At 39.5% G+C, this 15,729-nt stretch overlaps 1 protein-coding gene across 5 annotated transcripts in view; it reads right to left on the minus strand.

The window, feature by feature from the left end:
* TPK1 (thiamin pyrophosphokinase 1) overlaps positions 1-15,729 on the minus strand; it is a 307,366-nt gene that overhangs the window by 53,794 nt on the left and 237,843 nt on the right. For 4 of the 5 annotated variants that reach the window (XM_017823218.1, XM_017823190.1, XM_017823201.1 and 1 more), the window contains one exon: positions 14,693-14,804. In XM_017823218.1, coding sequence (XP_017678707.1) covers positions 14,693-14,804 — 112 coding nt within the window. Of the gene's footprint in view, positions 1-486; positions 602-14,692; positions 14,805-15,729 lie in introns of those variants that run through there. The other variant, XM_017823209.1, reaches the window with a different exon arrangement.

Below are 15,729 nucleotides of genomic sequence, written 5' to 3' on the forward strand. Positions count from 1 at the left end.
TCTCTACAGCATGTGCTTAGGTAACACATGGGAGGACCTGCTCCCTTTCTCTCCCACATTTAAACTGACTCTTAACAGAGAGGACAGCTGACAAGGTGCGATAGCATACTTCATATTCCCAGCATAATCCCATTGGCCTTTTTTCTCTCTGGTCCCTTCCCTCCTTTTTCCACCTCTGTGTGCCTGTCAGACCACTGTAGTAGATCATGCAATTGCTAGGAAAGCTACCTGCAGTCACAGCATTTCTAGAAATAGTCGTATTAAAAGAACCCCAAACCAAATCCAACAAAAAACCCCCAAAAATTTAGGCGTCTAAGAGAAAGTTAATACTGGGTGTTGTTGATGAAAGCTGACCTGTGGACATTTTAGATTACAGCTGAAGCAGATGAGCACACAAACCACATCCTATTTGGGTACCCTGGGTGACATAATCAACTTCCAAAACAGCAGCAGCAGTTGAGAGATTAGGAACTGCACCCCAACACTTCAGCCAGAGCTCAGTCAGGACCCAGGGCTCTTCAACTCTCATCCTCAGCCTTCAATTCTGCAGGCATCTGACAAAAACTCCTCATACACACTCTAGCCATTAATATCAACTGGACTGTGAAAAAAAAGAAAAAAAAATACAGAAACTCAAATGAAAAATCCCATATAATGCATGAAGTGCAGGCTGCACAACCTATTCTGTAGATGGCACTGTATGTTAAACAATGATTTTTCTTCTCTTTCCAAAATACCCTTTCTGAAGATAATAATCCAGATGCAGTCTCTAACATAAAGAATATGCATTTATTTAAAATCAGGAATCATTCCATGGTATTAGCTTTCAACAGCAACTCCAGAAGTCACCTTCCAATTGCAATTAATTATGTTTCTCCCTGTAGTACCTCACTACCAGGCAGAACAGGGTGCACTGTACAGTCCCTGTTCCAAACAGTGGGACAAGTGAGGTAGCAATCTAATGAGAGAGAATGGTGTGTTCCAGCCATACTGCTGAATTCCTAGCCTGGTGTGCTACCCACTGAGTCAGGAAGTGGTGTTGTGCCATGACAACAATTTAAGTTTCTTCATGTGTTTTTTTCTTGTTGTTTTGTTTTGTTTGTGGGTTTGTTGTTTTTTTTTAAAGACTCTTTTAATTGTTTTAAAGTTCTAAAGGATTTGTTGAAAATGGTATCAGAGCAGATAGAGAACAAATTTGGCAGAGAAATTCAGAAAACATGGGTACAAAACCAAGACTGACAAACATCTAGGAAATCATTACTCTGGGAAATTAGAGAGTGGCATAGACTGGAAAAAGTGAATCTCACAACAGGTGAGTAAAATTCTTTTGAGATTATTTCAGAAGTGACACAAAATAATTATGGCATTAAAAGGAACACAAGCTAACCTAAAAATTCATTGACAACAATGTTTTCTTGAGATATTTGGGAGGTAAAATAATTACCAGCAGAAGAGCTCCCAAAAATCAAAGACAAGTCTTAATGGTCCAGAGCTATGCTAACATAAACACCACAAGATAACAAAAGGTAGCAGCAAAGACAAAGTGGCATGCATAAGCTCTGAATAACCAAACAACCTCCCTACTGTACATTGCAAATGAGCAACATAAATCTCTACAGAAGCTTACAACAGAAAGCTGCTGTCTTTCAGTGTATTGCCAGCATTTGTTGATTTGCACTTGCCAAAAGACAGTTTGCAGGCTTTTAGAATGTTAAAAGGTAAACATAACTACCCTTCATATTTTAAAATAAAAAAGGAACAATAGTTAATTATTCTAGTACAAAAAGATTTATGTTGATGTTAGTATTTCATACATTCTAGCCCATAACACGATATAGAAAATGTTCCTTTTTCCCTAGTGGATGTCTTGCATTGGCTGCATACAGGGTTTTTATGTGGATTGAAAATCTTGCTTTACATATGGCAGAGACAAAAAAGTGTGGAAAATTTGTATCATTGTAAGAAAAAAAATCAATTCAAATCCACTGTGGTTGATTCACTCTATTCAGAATGTTTTGTACTCTTACAACTATGCAGACATGTACCATATTCTAATGCTTTTGGCTATTTATGAAAACTTTATGATTGTTTAAAAATTCTGGTAGGTATCCAGAATCGGTCTTTAAACTTTTTTTCCAGAATTCTCATATGAAAAATTCACTTGATACATGGTCCTGACAGCTGTACCGGTAGGAAACCACATCTGTTGAACTACAGATAAAGAAGCCAGATGTGAGAAATATTTCAAAGTCATTTGTCTTACCATGTCTTCATACTTTGCTGAGGCATTCAACAGTAAAATCAGGAGGAATTCATGTAAATTACTACAGTCAAAGAGCAACACATAAAAAATGTGCAGAGCTAGAAAAGGGAGCTTTATAGCACTGGGGAGTGAGAAGAGGAATTCAAGTAGGAACGAGCCCTGACAGCTAACCCTGGAAATTGAGATTAAAGTCACTACCATGTTATTTTACATACAGAAAAGCCATTTCAGACATTTTTGAAGGTTATATTCTCCCGTGGCAGACTTTGACTTGCAGTAAGTACTTCTGTACATGTTTTAACTTTACCCACTGAATAATCCCTCTATATTCAATGGAACTAGTAACATGCATGAAAATGCATGAATGGGTAAATATTCTGATGAATTGGGGGTTAAATTACCCTAGTAAGGAAGGGACAGAGGCACTCCAGATTAACATACTAAAGTAAATTCTCCCATTGATTCCACAAGCTCATTGTTAAGCTCTAATATTTTCATAAAATATGAATTCTTCAACATACACTGGTTATACAGACTACAGAACAGCAAGGTTTGTTTACAAGGGTTTTACAATGATTACTTGTGGATAAATTTGGAAGAGGTACTTTATTTGTGTGTACCAAAACTATTCGTAAATCGTGCAGGTCAACTGAAGCTCATCTTGTTAAAACCTCTTAAATCATACAATAAATCATTTCCATGCCAGACAAAATTGACTCAGATTACATGTGGTATAGACAACATTTTTAAAATTAAAGCTATTCCATCTGTTACTGAACAAAAGAATAAAATAGATAGGAAGAAGGCAAAGAATAATTAATTATTCCCTGAGTGGTAAAGAGGGTTGGCTAAATTTATTGGGCTGAAAGCTAAAATTTGACATGTGAAAGGAATGGAAAACTGACTGTGCCTCAGCTTCAACTGACTAGACCCAACAGACTATACACAATGTCACATAATTATTATTAAACAATGACTGGAAATGTAACACCTGTTAAAAACTAGAATGTTAATGTTTAAGCTATCATCATCCAGTTTTCAAAATGCACAAAGGAAATAGCCTGAAGAATACTGACTCATTCATGCCACAGTTTTTAATTCTACACTGAACTTTTAAAAGCATAATCCAGATTCATGACATCAAAGCTTTCCATATTTGTCTTTTTCTTTTTTTTTATTGTATCAATGCTTCATAAAATGGAAAAAAACCTCAAAAACAAACCTGATATTTCTCTTTATAACTTGCTTTTTATCCTGGCTTGTTTTTATAAGCAAAACAAACCCCGTATTTCTCTCCAACTCTGCTTTAAATCAAGAAGCAAGCTCCTGATGAGTGTTCATGCAGCTGATTAGAAAATTGTCTTATAAACAGCATCATTAGTGGCATGCCAATCAGCAGTGATACAGTGGTATTGCTGGTGCCTTTGTAAATTATAGTTATGCCCTACGCTTGGGAAACCTAAATGTACAATTCTGAGATTTCTTATTGGCAATTAGATTATAAATGCTCTGTTATAGTGCTTAACAGCATGAAAATATGTTTATCACATCCTGTATCTGTAGAATACAGGAAAGAAAAAACCCTAATTGGAGCAGACTTTCTGAAGAAGCTATTATGAAGGAATCCCCAAAGTTGAACTGAAAGCTCATAAAAGAAGAACCTCCTTTAAGGTTTTTTCAGGAGTGATGCCTTAGGAAAACTATACAGATTGTAAGATCTTTTGACATTCATTCCTCCATTTGTTGGGGTTTACTGTTTGGTTGATGACATGTATCACCGCTTAAAATATACCAAAAATATTTGGAATTGTTTGAAAGGTTTAATTTGTTTTATTGAACTTTTCTTATTAAATACAAGGAAAAGCTTCAAAATCTAGGTAACACAGGAGACTCAGTTGCCACATGCTGATCTAAACTTCTGTTGATACACAGAAGTGTATCAACAGTGACGTTGTGACGTGCACAGTGTATCAACAGTGCACTGTGACGTGCACCATACATAACATTACATACATACATACAGTTAAACAGCATTTGGACCCACATTCAAGTGGAAATAATACACATTGAAGAAAACTCTTAAGAAATGCTAAGGTGCAATGTCATGGACTTGAGAGCAATGAGATGCCAGAATTAAAGTTTGCCTGTGAAATTTTAATTCATGTTCTTTAGCTTTCATCCTTTAATTATACAGTCACATTAACCAAGCAGGCCAGACTCATTACAGTAAATAGTATTCTCTTATTTGACACACTTTCATCACAGTGCTCTATGCCTTATTTACTGCATAGATTTAAACTGCATCGAATGCATGCATGCAGCATTCCTCATGGGCTTGTATGTATGTTGCTCATTACAACAGAATTGATAATGCCATTGCACATGCTAAACTGTGCAAGAGCAAAGAATCCAATACACTAACATCTTATGTAGTATCTCAGAGATGATACTACAGCTTTCATTTTGGACTATCCTGTGCAGAGCTCTCAGGAATGTTAGGGTGCTGAGAGCTCAGCTCCAGTGCTAAGAGAAATGAATGGCTGTCTTGCAAGTAGCTAAAGTACCTGCACAGAGTAACAACCCCAGATAATCGACTGCCTGAACCACAAGAAAATCCCGTGTTTCAGCAGTACTTGACCTTATTCCTCTCAGGTGACTCTGCTTCTGCAGTGGGAGAGGCTGAGCTTGTACACACCTGCACCGTCAACTATGGCTGCAGATTCATTCCTAGAGAATACACCTTGGACACTGAGTGATGCTGGTGTCTTCAGTCTAAACCCACTCATTAATTTTATTTCTCTGTTTCTGGTTTTCCCTAGTTTCAGAGTCCTGCATTGGTACCCATAAGAGTGCAAATAAAGAGTTTTCCTCTTGTTCTCAAATCAAATGTCTAATGCCATCTTTTGCTGTTGGATCAATACACAGGCATATCCTGTGGACAGGTCTGCATGACTTGAGCTGAGCAGTTTACTGACAGTAAAAGTAGGCTATAATGCCTGGACAGCACTGGAAAATAAGAGAAATTGCTAACAACAGAGAAATAACAAGACTGAGAAATTTTGGTCTCAATTCAGTGCTTCAAAAGAGAAGATGTCAACTGTCTACTTAAAACACTTCTGTTCTCATTTTCTCAATCTCTGTATTCATATCTTCTCCCATTTTGATGTTATCTGCCTTTTCTCCAAAACATGTTTCTAATTCCAAATGCAATCTCCTCACATCCCAGTTTTGCCAGTATCTCTCTCTCTGATTTTTCTTCCCCTTCCTCCTGTTTCCCTGACTCCCTCTGCCATGTGAATTTACTGCCCAAAAGAAGCCACAGCTGCTTCTATGGCAAGACATAGAATCATCTATCAGAAATCTGTATTTTCCAACTCACCTGAAAACAACAGCCTTGCATAGTGATTTGTAATTGGTATGTATGTCTAAAATTAATAGTTCCATAGCATGCTCACTACACTCAATTGTTAACGGTTTATTAATTACGCATCAGGATGCCATAAACAACTTACAGCTAAAACATAATTTTTTATAAAATAAAACAGAAGTCAGTGATGACATCCACCAGACTTTTGTCCTCTCTGGAACTTCACATAACAGCAAGGAAAAATCCACCTCTTAATTTCCACAAACATCTAGAGGCAAAAACTGGGAGAGAGCAGAGCCCCCTCAGATACAACGTGCAAAGTGTTTACAAAGGGAACAGCCAGTGAAGAATTGAGACACTGCAGAGGAGATAGCCAGGACTGTTTGCCATTAAGGTACAGGAATAGATCACTGCAGAGAAAATAATTTCCCTCAGTGTCATGTTTTTGGGGAGAAGAGATCAATCATATACACCAGTATGTACTAAAAAATACACAGAACTAAAAGGTCGGCATACAAATTGGAAAGGAGGAGTCAATGCTCAGTGGTAATGCCTACCTATTTGAACAACTTCCCCCAGTCTAAATAGCATATGTTCATTAACTGAGTCACCACACACAAACGCATCTCATTTTTTAACTCTGGGAAACTCTAGCCAGACATGATTGATTTGTCTTCCTACCAGTCCTTGCCCTTTTGTGGTTCTGCAGAGATGCTGGTAATGGCAATAACTCACCACATGCCTCCGAGAGCTTTTTTGTTTTTGGAAATCTCTCAGCAGTGTGACATTTACATTTATTATGGCTGATTCTGAACATTTAAATATGAAAACAATTAAAGTATATTTGCAAGGGATATGACAAATGAGCATTTGTACTCTGGCCAATTTTTCACTGATTTTCATTGAAGTACACCATTATGTTTCAGCTTTGACTCTACTATTGTCTGAACAAGATGATTTCCTGGCATCCATGGGCAGGCTGACTGATGAGAATGCCTTTAGGGTTAAATGTCTTTAGTATAAACTATGAGGTCTCTTTCTTGGACAAATTCATCCCCCGAACTCACCTATGAAAATTCAGTCACTGCTGAAATGGCCCCCCATCCAATCTAAATGGTAGCTCTCTGGGTCTCTGCAAATCTCTATCTTGCCCAGAAAGGTGTTTTGTCTTTGCAATCATCATCCTTCCGTAGCAGCAGGTTGCTTTTGATTTCCATGTGACTTTAGTATTCTCACCAACCTAGTGCCACCAGAGAGATGAGGATTATCTGCACCAAATCTGGGCTGAAGCAGAGCACCTACTTCCTCATACCTCCAGGTTACATTTCCATTAGCAGAAACAGGGACTGAAGTAACATAGGGGATGCAAATGAAAGAAGAGATCATTTTGCTCTCTTGACAACCCTCTCCCCTCTATATTAATAATGAAATTAAATTTTCATAGTTGCAATGTGCCACGACAATGCAGTTACACATGCATAAGTGTTCTGGTCAAGGGAGGTGAAGTGAGTTAATTGGGGACAGCAAGACTGGAGGCACCCTAGGCTGCAGTGATCACACACAGGTGGAGTTTGTAGTCCTGAGGAATATGAGTCAGGTAAGAAATCAAGTTAGGCCCCTGAACTTTAGGAAAGCAAACTTCCAGCTCTTCAGGGAGATAGACAGTGAGATCCCCTGTGAGGCTGCCCTCGGGGACAAGGGAGTGGAACAGTGCTGGTAGATCTTTAAGGAAGTCTTTCTTGGAACGTAAGAGCAGGAAATCAGGCAAAGAAGGTAAGAGACTAGCATGGCAGTGGAAAGAAGGACAGGAAACCTGGGAATAGTATAGAGATGAAACACAGCTGGGTAGGTGAAGCTGGAACTGAACTTGGCAAGGGACGCAAAGAAAGGGCTTCTACAGGTATCTTAACCAGGAAAGGAAGGTCAAAGAAGGTACACCTTCCCCCAATAAACAATGTGGAAAACTGGTAACAATGAGGAGAAGGCTGAGGTACTCAACATCTTTTTTGCCTCAGTCTTCAATGGCAACCTCTCTTCCCACACCTCTCAAGTGGATGGACAGTAGAAGGGCTGGGGACAGAGTGGCTGGAGAGCAGCCAGGCAGAAAGGGACCTGAGAGTTTGGATTGACAGGAAGCTGAACATGAGCCAGCAGTGTGCCCAGGTGGCCAAGAAGGCCAATGGCATCCTGGCCCGGATCAGGAACAGTGTGGCCAGCAAGACCGGGGAAGTGATTCTTCCCCTCTACTCAGCACTGGTGAGGCCACACCTGGAGTGCTGTGTCCAGTTCTGGGCCCCTCAGTTCAGGAAGGATATTGAAGTGCTGGAACACAAGTCCTGTGAGGAGAGGATGAGGGAGCTGGGGTTGTTCAGCCTGGAGAAGAGGAGGCTCAGGGGAGACCTCATCACTCTCTACAACTACATGAAAGGAGGTTGCAGCCAGGTGGGCATTGGTCTCTTCTCCCAGGCAACCAGCAGTAGGAGAAGAGGGCACAGTCTTAAGCTCTGCCAGAGGAGGTTTGGATATTAGGACGAAATTTTTTACAGAGCAAGTAATCAGACATTGGAATGGGCTGCCCAGGGAGGTGGTGTCCACTGTCCCTGGAGGTTTTTAAGATGAGACTGGATGTGGTACTTGGTGCCATGGTCTAGTAACCATGGTGGTGTTGGATCGAGGTTTGGACTGGACGATCTCGGAGGTCTTTTCCAACCCGGTTGATTCTATTATTCTATGGGGACTAGGGGAGCAAAGCCCCTCCCCTGTAAGTAAAGATCATGTTCATGACCACCTGAGGAACCTGAATGTACATAAGTCTATGTGACCCGATGAGGTGCATGACAGAGTCCTGAGGGAACTGGCTGATGTAGTTGCCAAGCCACTCTTCATGATATCTGACAAGTCGTGGCAGCCAGGTGAAGAAAAAAAGGTAACTTTTCCCCAGGTGACTAGAAAAAAGGAAATTTCGCATCCATCTTTAAAAGTGTAGAAAGGAACCACCAACCTGTTAGCCTACCCTCAGTGCCTGGGAAGGTCATGGAACAGATCCTCCTAGAAGCCATGCTAAGGCACATGGAAGACAGTGATTTGTCAGGTGATTTGAGACAGCCAGTACAGCTTCACCAAGGGCAAGTCCTGTCTGACTCACCTAGTGGCCTTCTATGGTGGAGTGATTACATCAGTGGACAAGGGAAAGGATACAGATGTTGTTTATCTAGATTTCTGTAAAGCCTTTCACATGGTTGCCCTCAGCATTCTCCTCTCTAAACTGGACTGTTAGATGGATAAGAAAGGGGTTGGACGGTTGCATCCAGAGGGCACTTAGCGGTCAATGGCTTCCAACCAAGCTATTCTATGATTCTGTGCTTGTACATCAAGAAAAGCTTGATGACCAGTGACACTACTCAAGGGAACAACGTGAAGTTGTGTCGGGAGATTTAAGTTGGATAGTAGGAAAAGGTTTTCCACCTCAGAGGGTGGGTTGGGTGCTGGAACAGGCTCCCCAGGGAAGTGGTCATGGCACCAAGCCTTGCTAGAGTTTGAGAAGCTTTTGGACAATGCTTTCAGGCACATGGTGTGATTCTTTGTGTTGTTCTTTTTAGGGCCAGGAATTGGACTTGATAATCCCAGTGGTTTCCTTCCAACTCAGGATATTTTGATTCTGTGTATCTTCAGTTTACTTCAGGATGGTATTACTCAGGTTTTGGAGAGTCATCTACTCTGTGTACAGCTAAGTGTACAGAGAGATTGTTTTCTTCCTATCTCTCCCTGGCAATTACTGCTATTACTGATGCATGGACAGATCATATATACACTACCTATATCCCATTAAAGACAGCCTTCCAGCTGGGCTAAACTAACCACTGGAAGTGGTTTGAGCTACTTCAGAACTAAGGTACTCACATGAATCTTTCCATAAGTGGAGTCCTACAGTAGTAATGTCGCCCCAATAGTGGATCTGGAAAAGAATATTTGTTTATCATCCTAAAGAACCCTTTCCAAACTGGGTGCCAGGACCCTGCTACTTCAGTAAAGAGGAGCTGGAACCAAATCTGTCTCCTACTAATTCCAAACATTTATTGAAATATGTGAAAATGAACTGAATGCATGACCACAAATCCCCATTTCAAGCCTCTTCACAAAGCCTGACTGAGTTTTCAAGCTGCTGTTCAGAAAAAATTCAAATACAGGTTTAGGGGCCCAGTACAACTGAGCTCAGTGCTCATCAGTCCTTTAATGTAGACCAAAGGTCTTTGTGGTTCAAAATCATCTACAGCAATGCTAAGCAATGCACTCGTTGCTTTTGCTGACTTTCAGTAAACCAGTAGGATGCCAGGCTGTCACGCTCAGAACATCTGCTTCATTGGAAAAGTATTTCAGCAGCCTTTGCCTTGTTATAAATGATGTGATCCTGGAAGGCCGACAGCAGCGCAGGAGTGCGGGCAAACAGCTCACCAAAAGGTCAAAGACACCCAAAGCTTCTGGATCAGCAGCACCATTTCTGTCCACCCCACCCTACCCAGAGTCTTAGAGCTGCAATGAATAAGTGAAAAAGTACATCACTGATAATATATCTTCTACCAATGAAGAACATGAGAGGGGAGGAAAGGAGAGGAAAGCAGAGGAGAAGGGAATCCGGCTGTGAAGATATTTACTCTCCCACCGAAAACAGAGCGATTCCCAGAAGTGCCGCTTAGTTTGCCTCAGTCAGAATGAACTTGGGTAGCAAAATGTGAGATATAAACTATTTCCGTTATGAAATAGGCTACAGAGTGCTTACACAAACAGCTTCACTAGCACACAGATACCTGTCCATCTTAATTTATAGCCTTTCCAAGAACAGTCTCTTAGCATCTGACTTTTTTTTTAAAGGAGTTATTCATTTTCTTTCATCTTTTAGACTCTGTATTCTCCTAAAACACAACCCTCCACTGCTTCTGTAATCTCTTTTTTTCCATCTACAATGCAATGTCAAGAAACCCCCAATGCCATAAAACAGTGCAAACATTTCAATTGTACCAACAATGTAAACAGCATCAAAAAGATTTTGGATCCTGTTCGTCTACCTGTGGCATTAGTAGTCAGTGGATGCTCTGCTGCTACAGTTAGAGAAAGGTCTTGTTCCTGTTGTTATTGTTATTGCCTTTTAAAGTGAAATGATAGTAGTACTGTTGAATGGTAGCATTTTACAGCAATTTAACTTCCTGCCTAAAGAAGCAAATCTGCATGAGAATTACCTGGAAAGCACAATCACATACACACAGTGTTTATATATATGTATGCACATATATGCTGGCATTTTCAGAACAGGTATGTCATACAGCATATCAAAGGCCATAGGGATAAAGCATAAATTAGTTGGCAAGATTATTTTCTAAACTAATTTCCTAGAAAAGGAACCATTTCCTAAAAAATCCTACCATTACTCTCCAACCTATTCTTTGATGAAAAGTGGAGCTGATTTCTACCTTCATTCTTATTTACCTTCCATGAAAGCACCACTGAGGACCTAATGAAGAATGCTGGGTAATTCTGGCATTATTGGATTTTTGGTTATTTATTTATTAGACATGAGAGCTGTTATCAGCAAGCAGCCAGGTGAGTCAAATCAGATAAAGCATTATCTGATTCCTGTGCTGTAAATCAGATTTTAATAGAGAAAAGATCTGTATGCCTTTGGGATTGGAAAGAATATGTTTATAATGTGTTCTGAGTGTCTGCTACACAATAGCAAGTATGGATAAAAATATTTTCTCTAATCAATTTTCCACCTTCTTCTCCAAGTTCTTTCACACATAAGATGAGAACTAAAATAAATGAAAATTCTGTTTGTCACAAGTGCTACCAAATAACTAAGATAAGCATGCATAAAAGCACGCATACATGCTGCATTCTCAAACGGACATACAAAAAATACTGAATTCTGCAATATTAAAAGACGTTGTAATTTCTCTGCTGGCAGAATAACTTACAGATTTCAGGTTTATCTAATTCAGCCATTGAAATGAGACCCTTGGTGGCCTACTCTTAACCTCAATACACCTTCTATCCTAGGTATTTATCCTTGTCTTTGAATCTATAAAGTCTTAAGACAGCACCTGTAGACTGGACACAGATAATATTTGACTACCTGTTGAAGGTTTTACAAATTTTAATCAGCAGAGTAATCTAGATATGCTCAGACAGAAATTAATGTTGAACATAAAAAAACTTAATACAAAGCCAGCTCTTTCTTGTACTGCAGTCTTACTTGAATTTTAATTTGCTGGAAATTTTTGTTCTCAAAAATGAGGACTCCCCTCTCACCTAATGCATCTATGTTTGAACTAAAATCCTGTAATTAGTTTACTGTCTGGATACTTAAATATTCTGAGGACTCAAAAATTACTTTTAAAATCAAACATGCCAGGTCACATCCAATTAATTCCACAACAAACTGGAGGAATAGGCCTCTCATGTCATATTTGGCTTAACATTTCTTCTATGATTTACACATGAAAATGAATTTATAGCCAAACGTTTTTATGTACTGAGGTTTATGAAGGTGTGTGCTCAGAGTGCCATTAAAGAATGAATAGGGAAAGCTCTGCCACTGCCAGCCATCAGCAGCAAGGCTGACATCCACATCACACTTCACTATCTTCTTATTCCCTTTTCTTCCCAGGTGAGCCTTTGCTTCTTCATCACAATTCACAGGAGGACTAATATTTTTAAAAATAACTGCAAAACTACAGGCAGCATAGAAGTCATTAACACAATGGAAGCTAATATCAAACTTAAGCTATCTGAATGTAGGTCCTACTTTCCAGTGAAAAAAACCCAACCAAGTCTCTACTAACCATATGCTGTATTTGAGCTATTGGTTTCCCTTTTGGGAAATGCAGCTGCACTTTATTTTTTTTTTTATCACTATCTGAACAATACCATTATTCCAGGGTTATTCTGTATTTGGATGAGTAAAGGTTAGCTCTAGTCAGTTGGGCAAGAGAGTAGTTTCAGGTTGTCTCAGACAGATTGAATATCTACAAGGAAGACCAGATAATTTTTTGGTTTTATATATCTCTCTAAAAATACATTTGTGATTAAAATGGAGAAATAAATGAAGGAACTATGACCTATGAGAAACACGAATACTGAATCTGAAAGCATAGCCTGTACTTGGACACACTGTACACATCACTAAGGAAAATACTGTAAAAGTCTGTTCTCTTTCCTCCTGGAGACAGTAACAAGGGTGGGGAGAAGCATAGATGATGGTGTAGTGTTAACATGAAACAAGTAGGAAACAGTTTTTTAAATACTTTTTTGTCCCCCCAAAAAAAGAAAAAAAAAAGGATGAAATTTAGTGTAATAAAATTCCCCATAGGTCCACATTTAGTTATGTCTCTAAGAAACCTAAGAATTTTACTACAGCACAACTAGAATGACCAACATTGAAGAAACTGATATCTCAACCCAACCCTAGATAGGAAAAAACCTTTGCTGCCATTGCATATCCCCTCTGTGCCCTCTTTCAGCTGGCACAGCTAGACTAGCAATCCCTTTTTCCATAGCTTCAGCAGACCAGGCAATCATAATTTTGTATTAACAAAGCCACAAAGCCATGTCATTTGTGGGAGCAAACAGATCATCTTTAAAATTACTCTTTCTAATGAGCACCTTGTAAATCCGATGAAATTTTTGTCATTAAGCTCAAGAAATTTCTGATGTATCTGAAAAACGGCATTTTAAACTAATAGTAAAAACCAAAAGAAAGGCTGCAGCCTCACAGCATCTACCACGTTCTGATCCACACAGTAGCCTTTTGCAATACGACATAGGCTTCAGAGATGCTTCCTTCATTAACATGACGTTGGTTTGAGCTTTTTTCCCCTCACCATGGCAGGTAGAACATTTTCTGAGAAATTAGTGTCTCAGTGCAATGGGCCACAAAATTCGCTGCATAACAGGAGATGAGCAGATGCAGATTCAGAACCTTATTTGTCAATTGTACTTATAAGTACAAGTGAAAATATCTGACACTTTTTCAAATTAAGAGAATGTCCCTTATACAATATAGTCAGCTCTTCCAATCCAGTTTTAAAGGACAAAAGCATTGCTAGCCTGGCATCTCTTCATCTGGCAATTCTCTCACATCCCAAAATTAATGCCATATTTATATCTTTTATCATTATTGAGGTACTAATGCCTACCACCATCTTAATTGCACATGTTCAAGCTCTCAGTGGAGTAAGAAATTGCCTGGACTAGGAGGTGTTCTGCTGCCTGGCACAGTGGGTCAATCTCAGATTTTAGCCAGCTAAGGCACTGCATTGCAAACTGTGAGAACCGTATGCCCTTTCTACATGGGATGGGTCTAAAGCCTGGTCATGTCAGACTGTGAGACCAGAGCCTCTCAATTACTGCTTTCCTCCCCCTTAAGTTTTAATGAATCTTTATTGAAAATATCCCATTACTTTCCTCTGTAAATACATCCTGAATGACTCAGTACAGGAGGGAGGGGTAGGAGGATGAAGGTTGCTTCAATTTTTTTTTAATCATGAAACCTCCTTTTTTACAGATAAATGTCCCTGGTTCTAGATCAAATGCACCTTTTTTCCACTTTAAAATAAGAAAAAAGATGCATTAATTCAGAGTTGACAAACAGACAATATACATGAAGCAGTTCAGAAGTGAGGAAGCTTCAATAATCTGTATCACATTATTATTTGTCTGCTGTAACTTTAGGGCTTATAAACAGAAGTTTAGACACTCGTGGCTTCTCCTCCCTGGAGGGTAATGTATCAAGATGGTAATGTATCATGACCTCAACAAATGTTCTATTTGAAGAGCACAATGACTCCCAAATGGAAAACATGTTTCTGCCTGTGATATCTCAGGTTTAAACATATTTCTCTTCTTTTTTTGTAAAAGCCCCTTCATTTCTAGGAAAAAAAATGGCCCAGCAGAGATTCAATGCCAGGCTCCACCTTTAAACTTGTAAGGCCCTTCAGCACTGGTGATGCTGGTGTAAATGTATGGTTAGGACCACATCAAACCCACCGTCCCAGAGGCATCTGACTTACTGAGGTTCCACTTAAGGCCTGTCGTGGTCACGCTCTCGCAGGAGTTCCCAATGGGGATGAGGCCACACCAGGTGCCTTCCAGTCCTGTGTCCACACGCAGCTTGTGCTTGCCCTGTAAGACAGAAGGGCTTCTGGAGTCAATGCTTGCCAGGCACCCAAACCTGCTAACAGACCTTGCAAATAAAATAGAAAATACTTAGATGGAGGCACGTCCAGAATGTCCCCCAAGAGCTCAGGAATATTTCACTGCAGCAGGAACTCAGGCCATTAATGTTTACAGAGGGTGGAGAGATGTGTGCTTAGGTTCCAGACCTCAGGGCTTTCTGGTTTGTTTCTAGGTTTTTCTAAGCAGAGTCTGGCTTTATGCATTCTTTCCTATCATTTTTTGAATAGACACTTCTGTCAAAGCTAGGCTCTTTATTCCCAGAAATGAAGGCATCCTGATCCATTAATTCATTTTTTCCTCATCTAAACAGCTGTGTTTCACTTCCTAAACAATGCTAGTCAAAGTGCCACTGAAACTCCTTCATTATTTTGACAACATCTGTAAAATTTCATGTACTTCCCCAGGCTTGTACTCTTCCCAGAAGGACAAATATGTGCAGAAACTCAACTAGGTGCTAGAGAAATTAGCCTAGATATTTAAAGTAACATGCTTACAATGAGAAAGAACAAAAACTGAAATTAAAGAAAATTTTTTGTACACCTAAGATAAATTTATCTTGTAACTCTACAGTTCATGGGATGCAGGAGAAACAACAGCTATTAATGATGATGGATTTGTGACAAAGCTCTTAATTAGCACTTATAGACCCTGTGTGAACATCTTGCCAGGTATCAGCATATGAACAGTTGCAAGGAAGAGTAGATAGAGGAAATCTTTTACAGAATGAAAAAAAAAAGTGCTGAGTGTTATAGTTCTGGCACAGTATGTGTTCTAAGAAACTAAGGAGGTGTTTATGGAAAAGCTACAAGAGAACAGCAAATGCCAAGTAGTGACAAGATCAGTGAAGATACCATCTCTGGTCTCTTCTACA

Source organism: Lepidothrix coronata, unplaced genomic scaffold (genome assembly GCF_001604755.1).
Source record: "Lepidothrix coronata isolate B3197 unplaced genomic scaffold, Lepidothrix_coronata-1.0 Scaffold3, whole genome shotgun sequence".
Taxonomy (NCBI): Eukaryota; Metazoa; Chordata; class Aves; order Passeriformes; family Pipridae; genus Lepidothrix; species Lepidothrix coronata.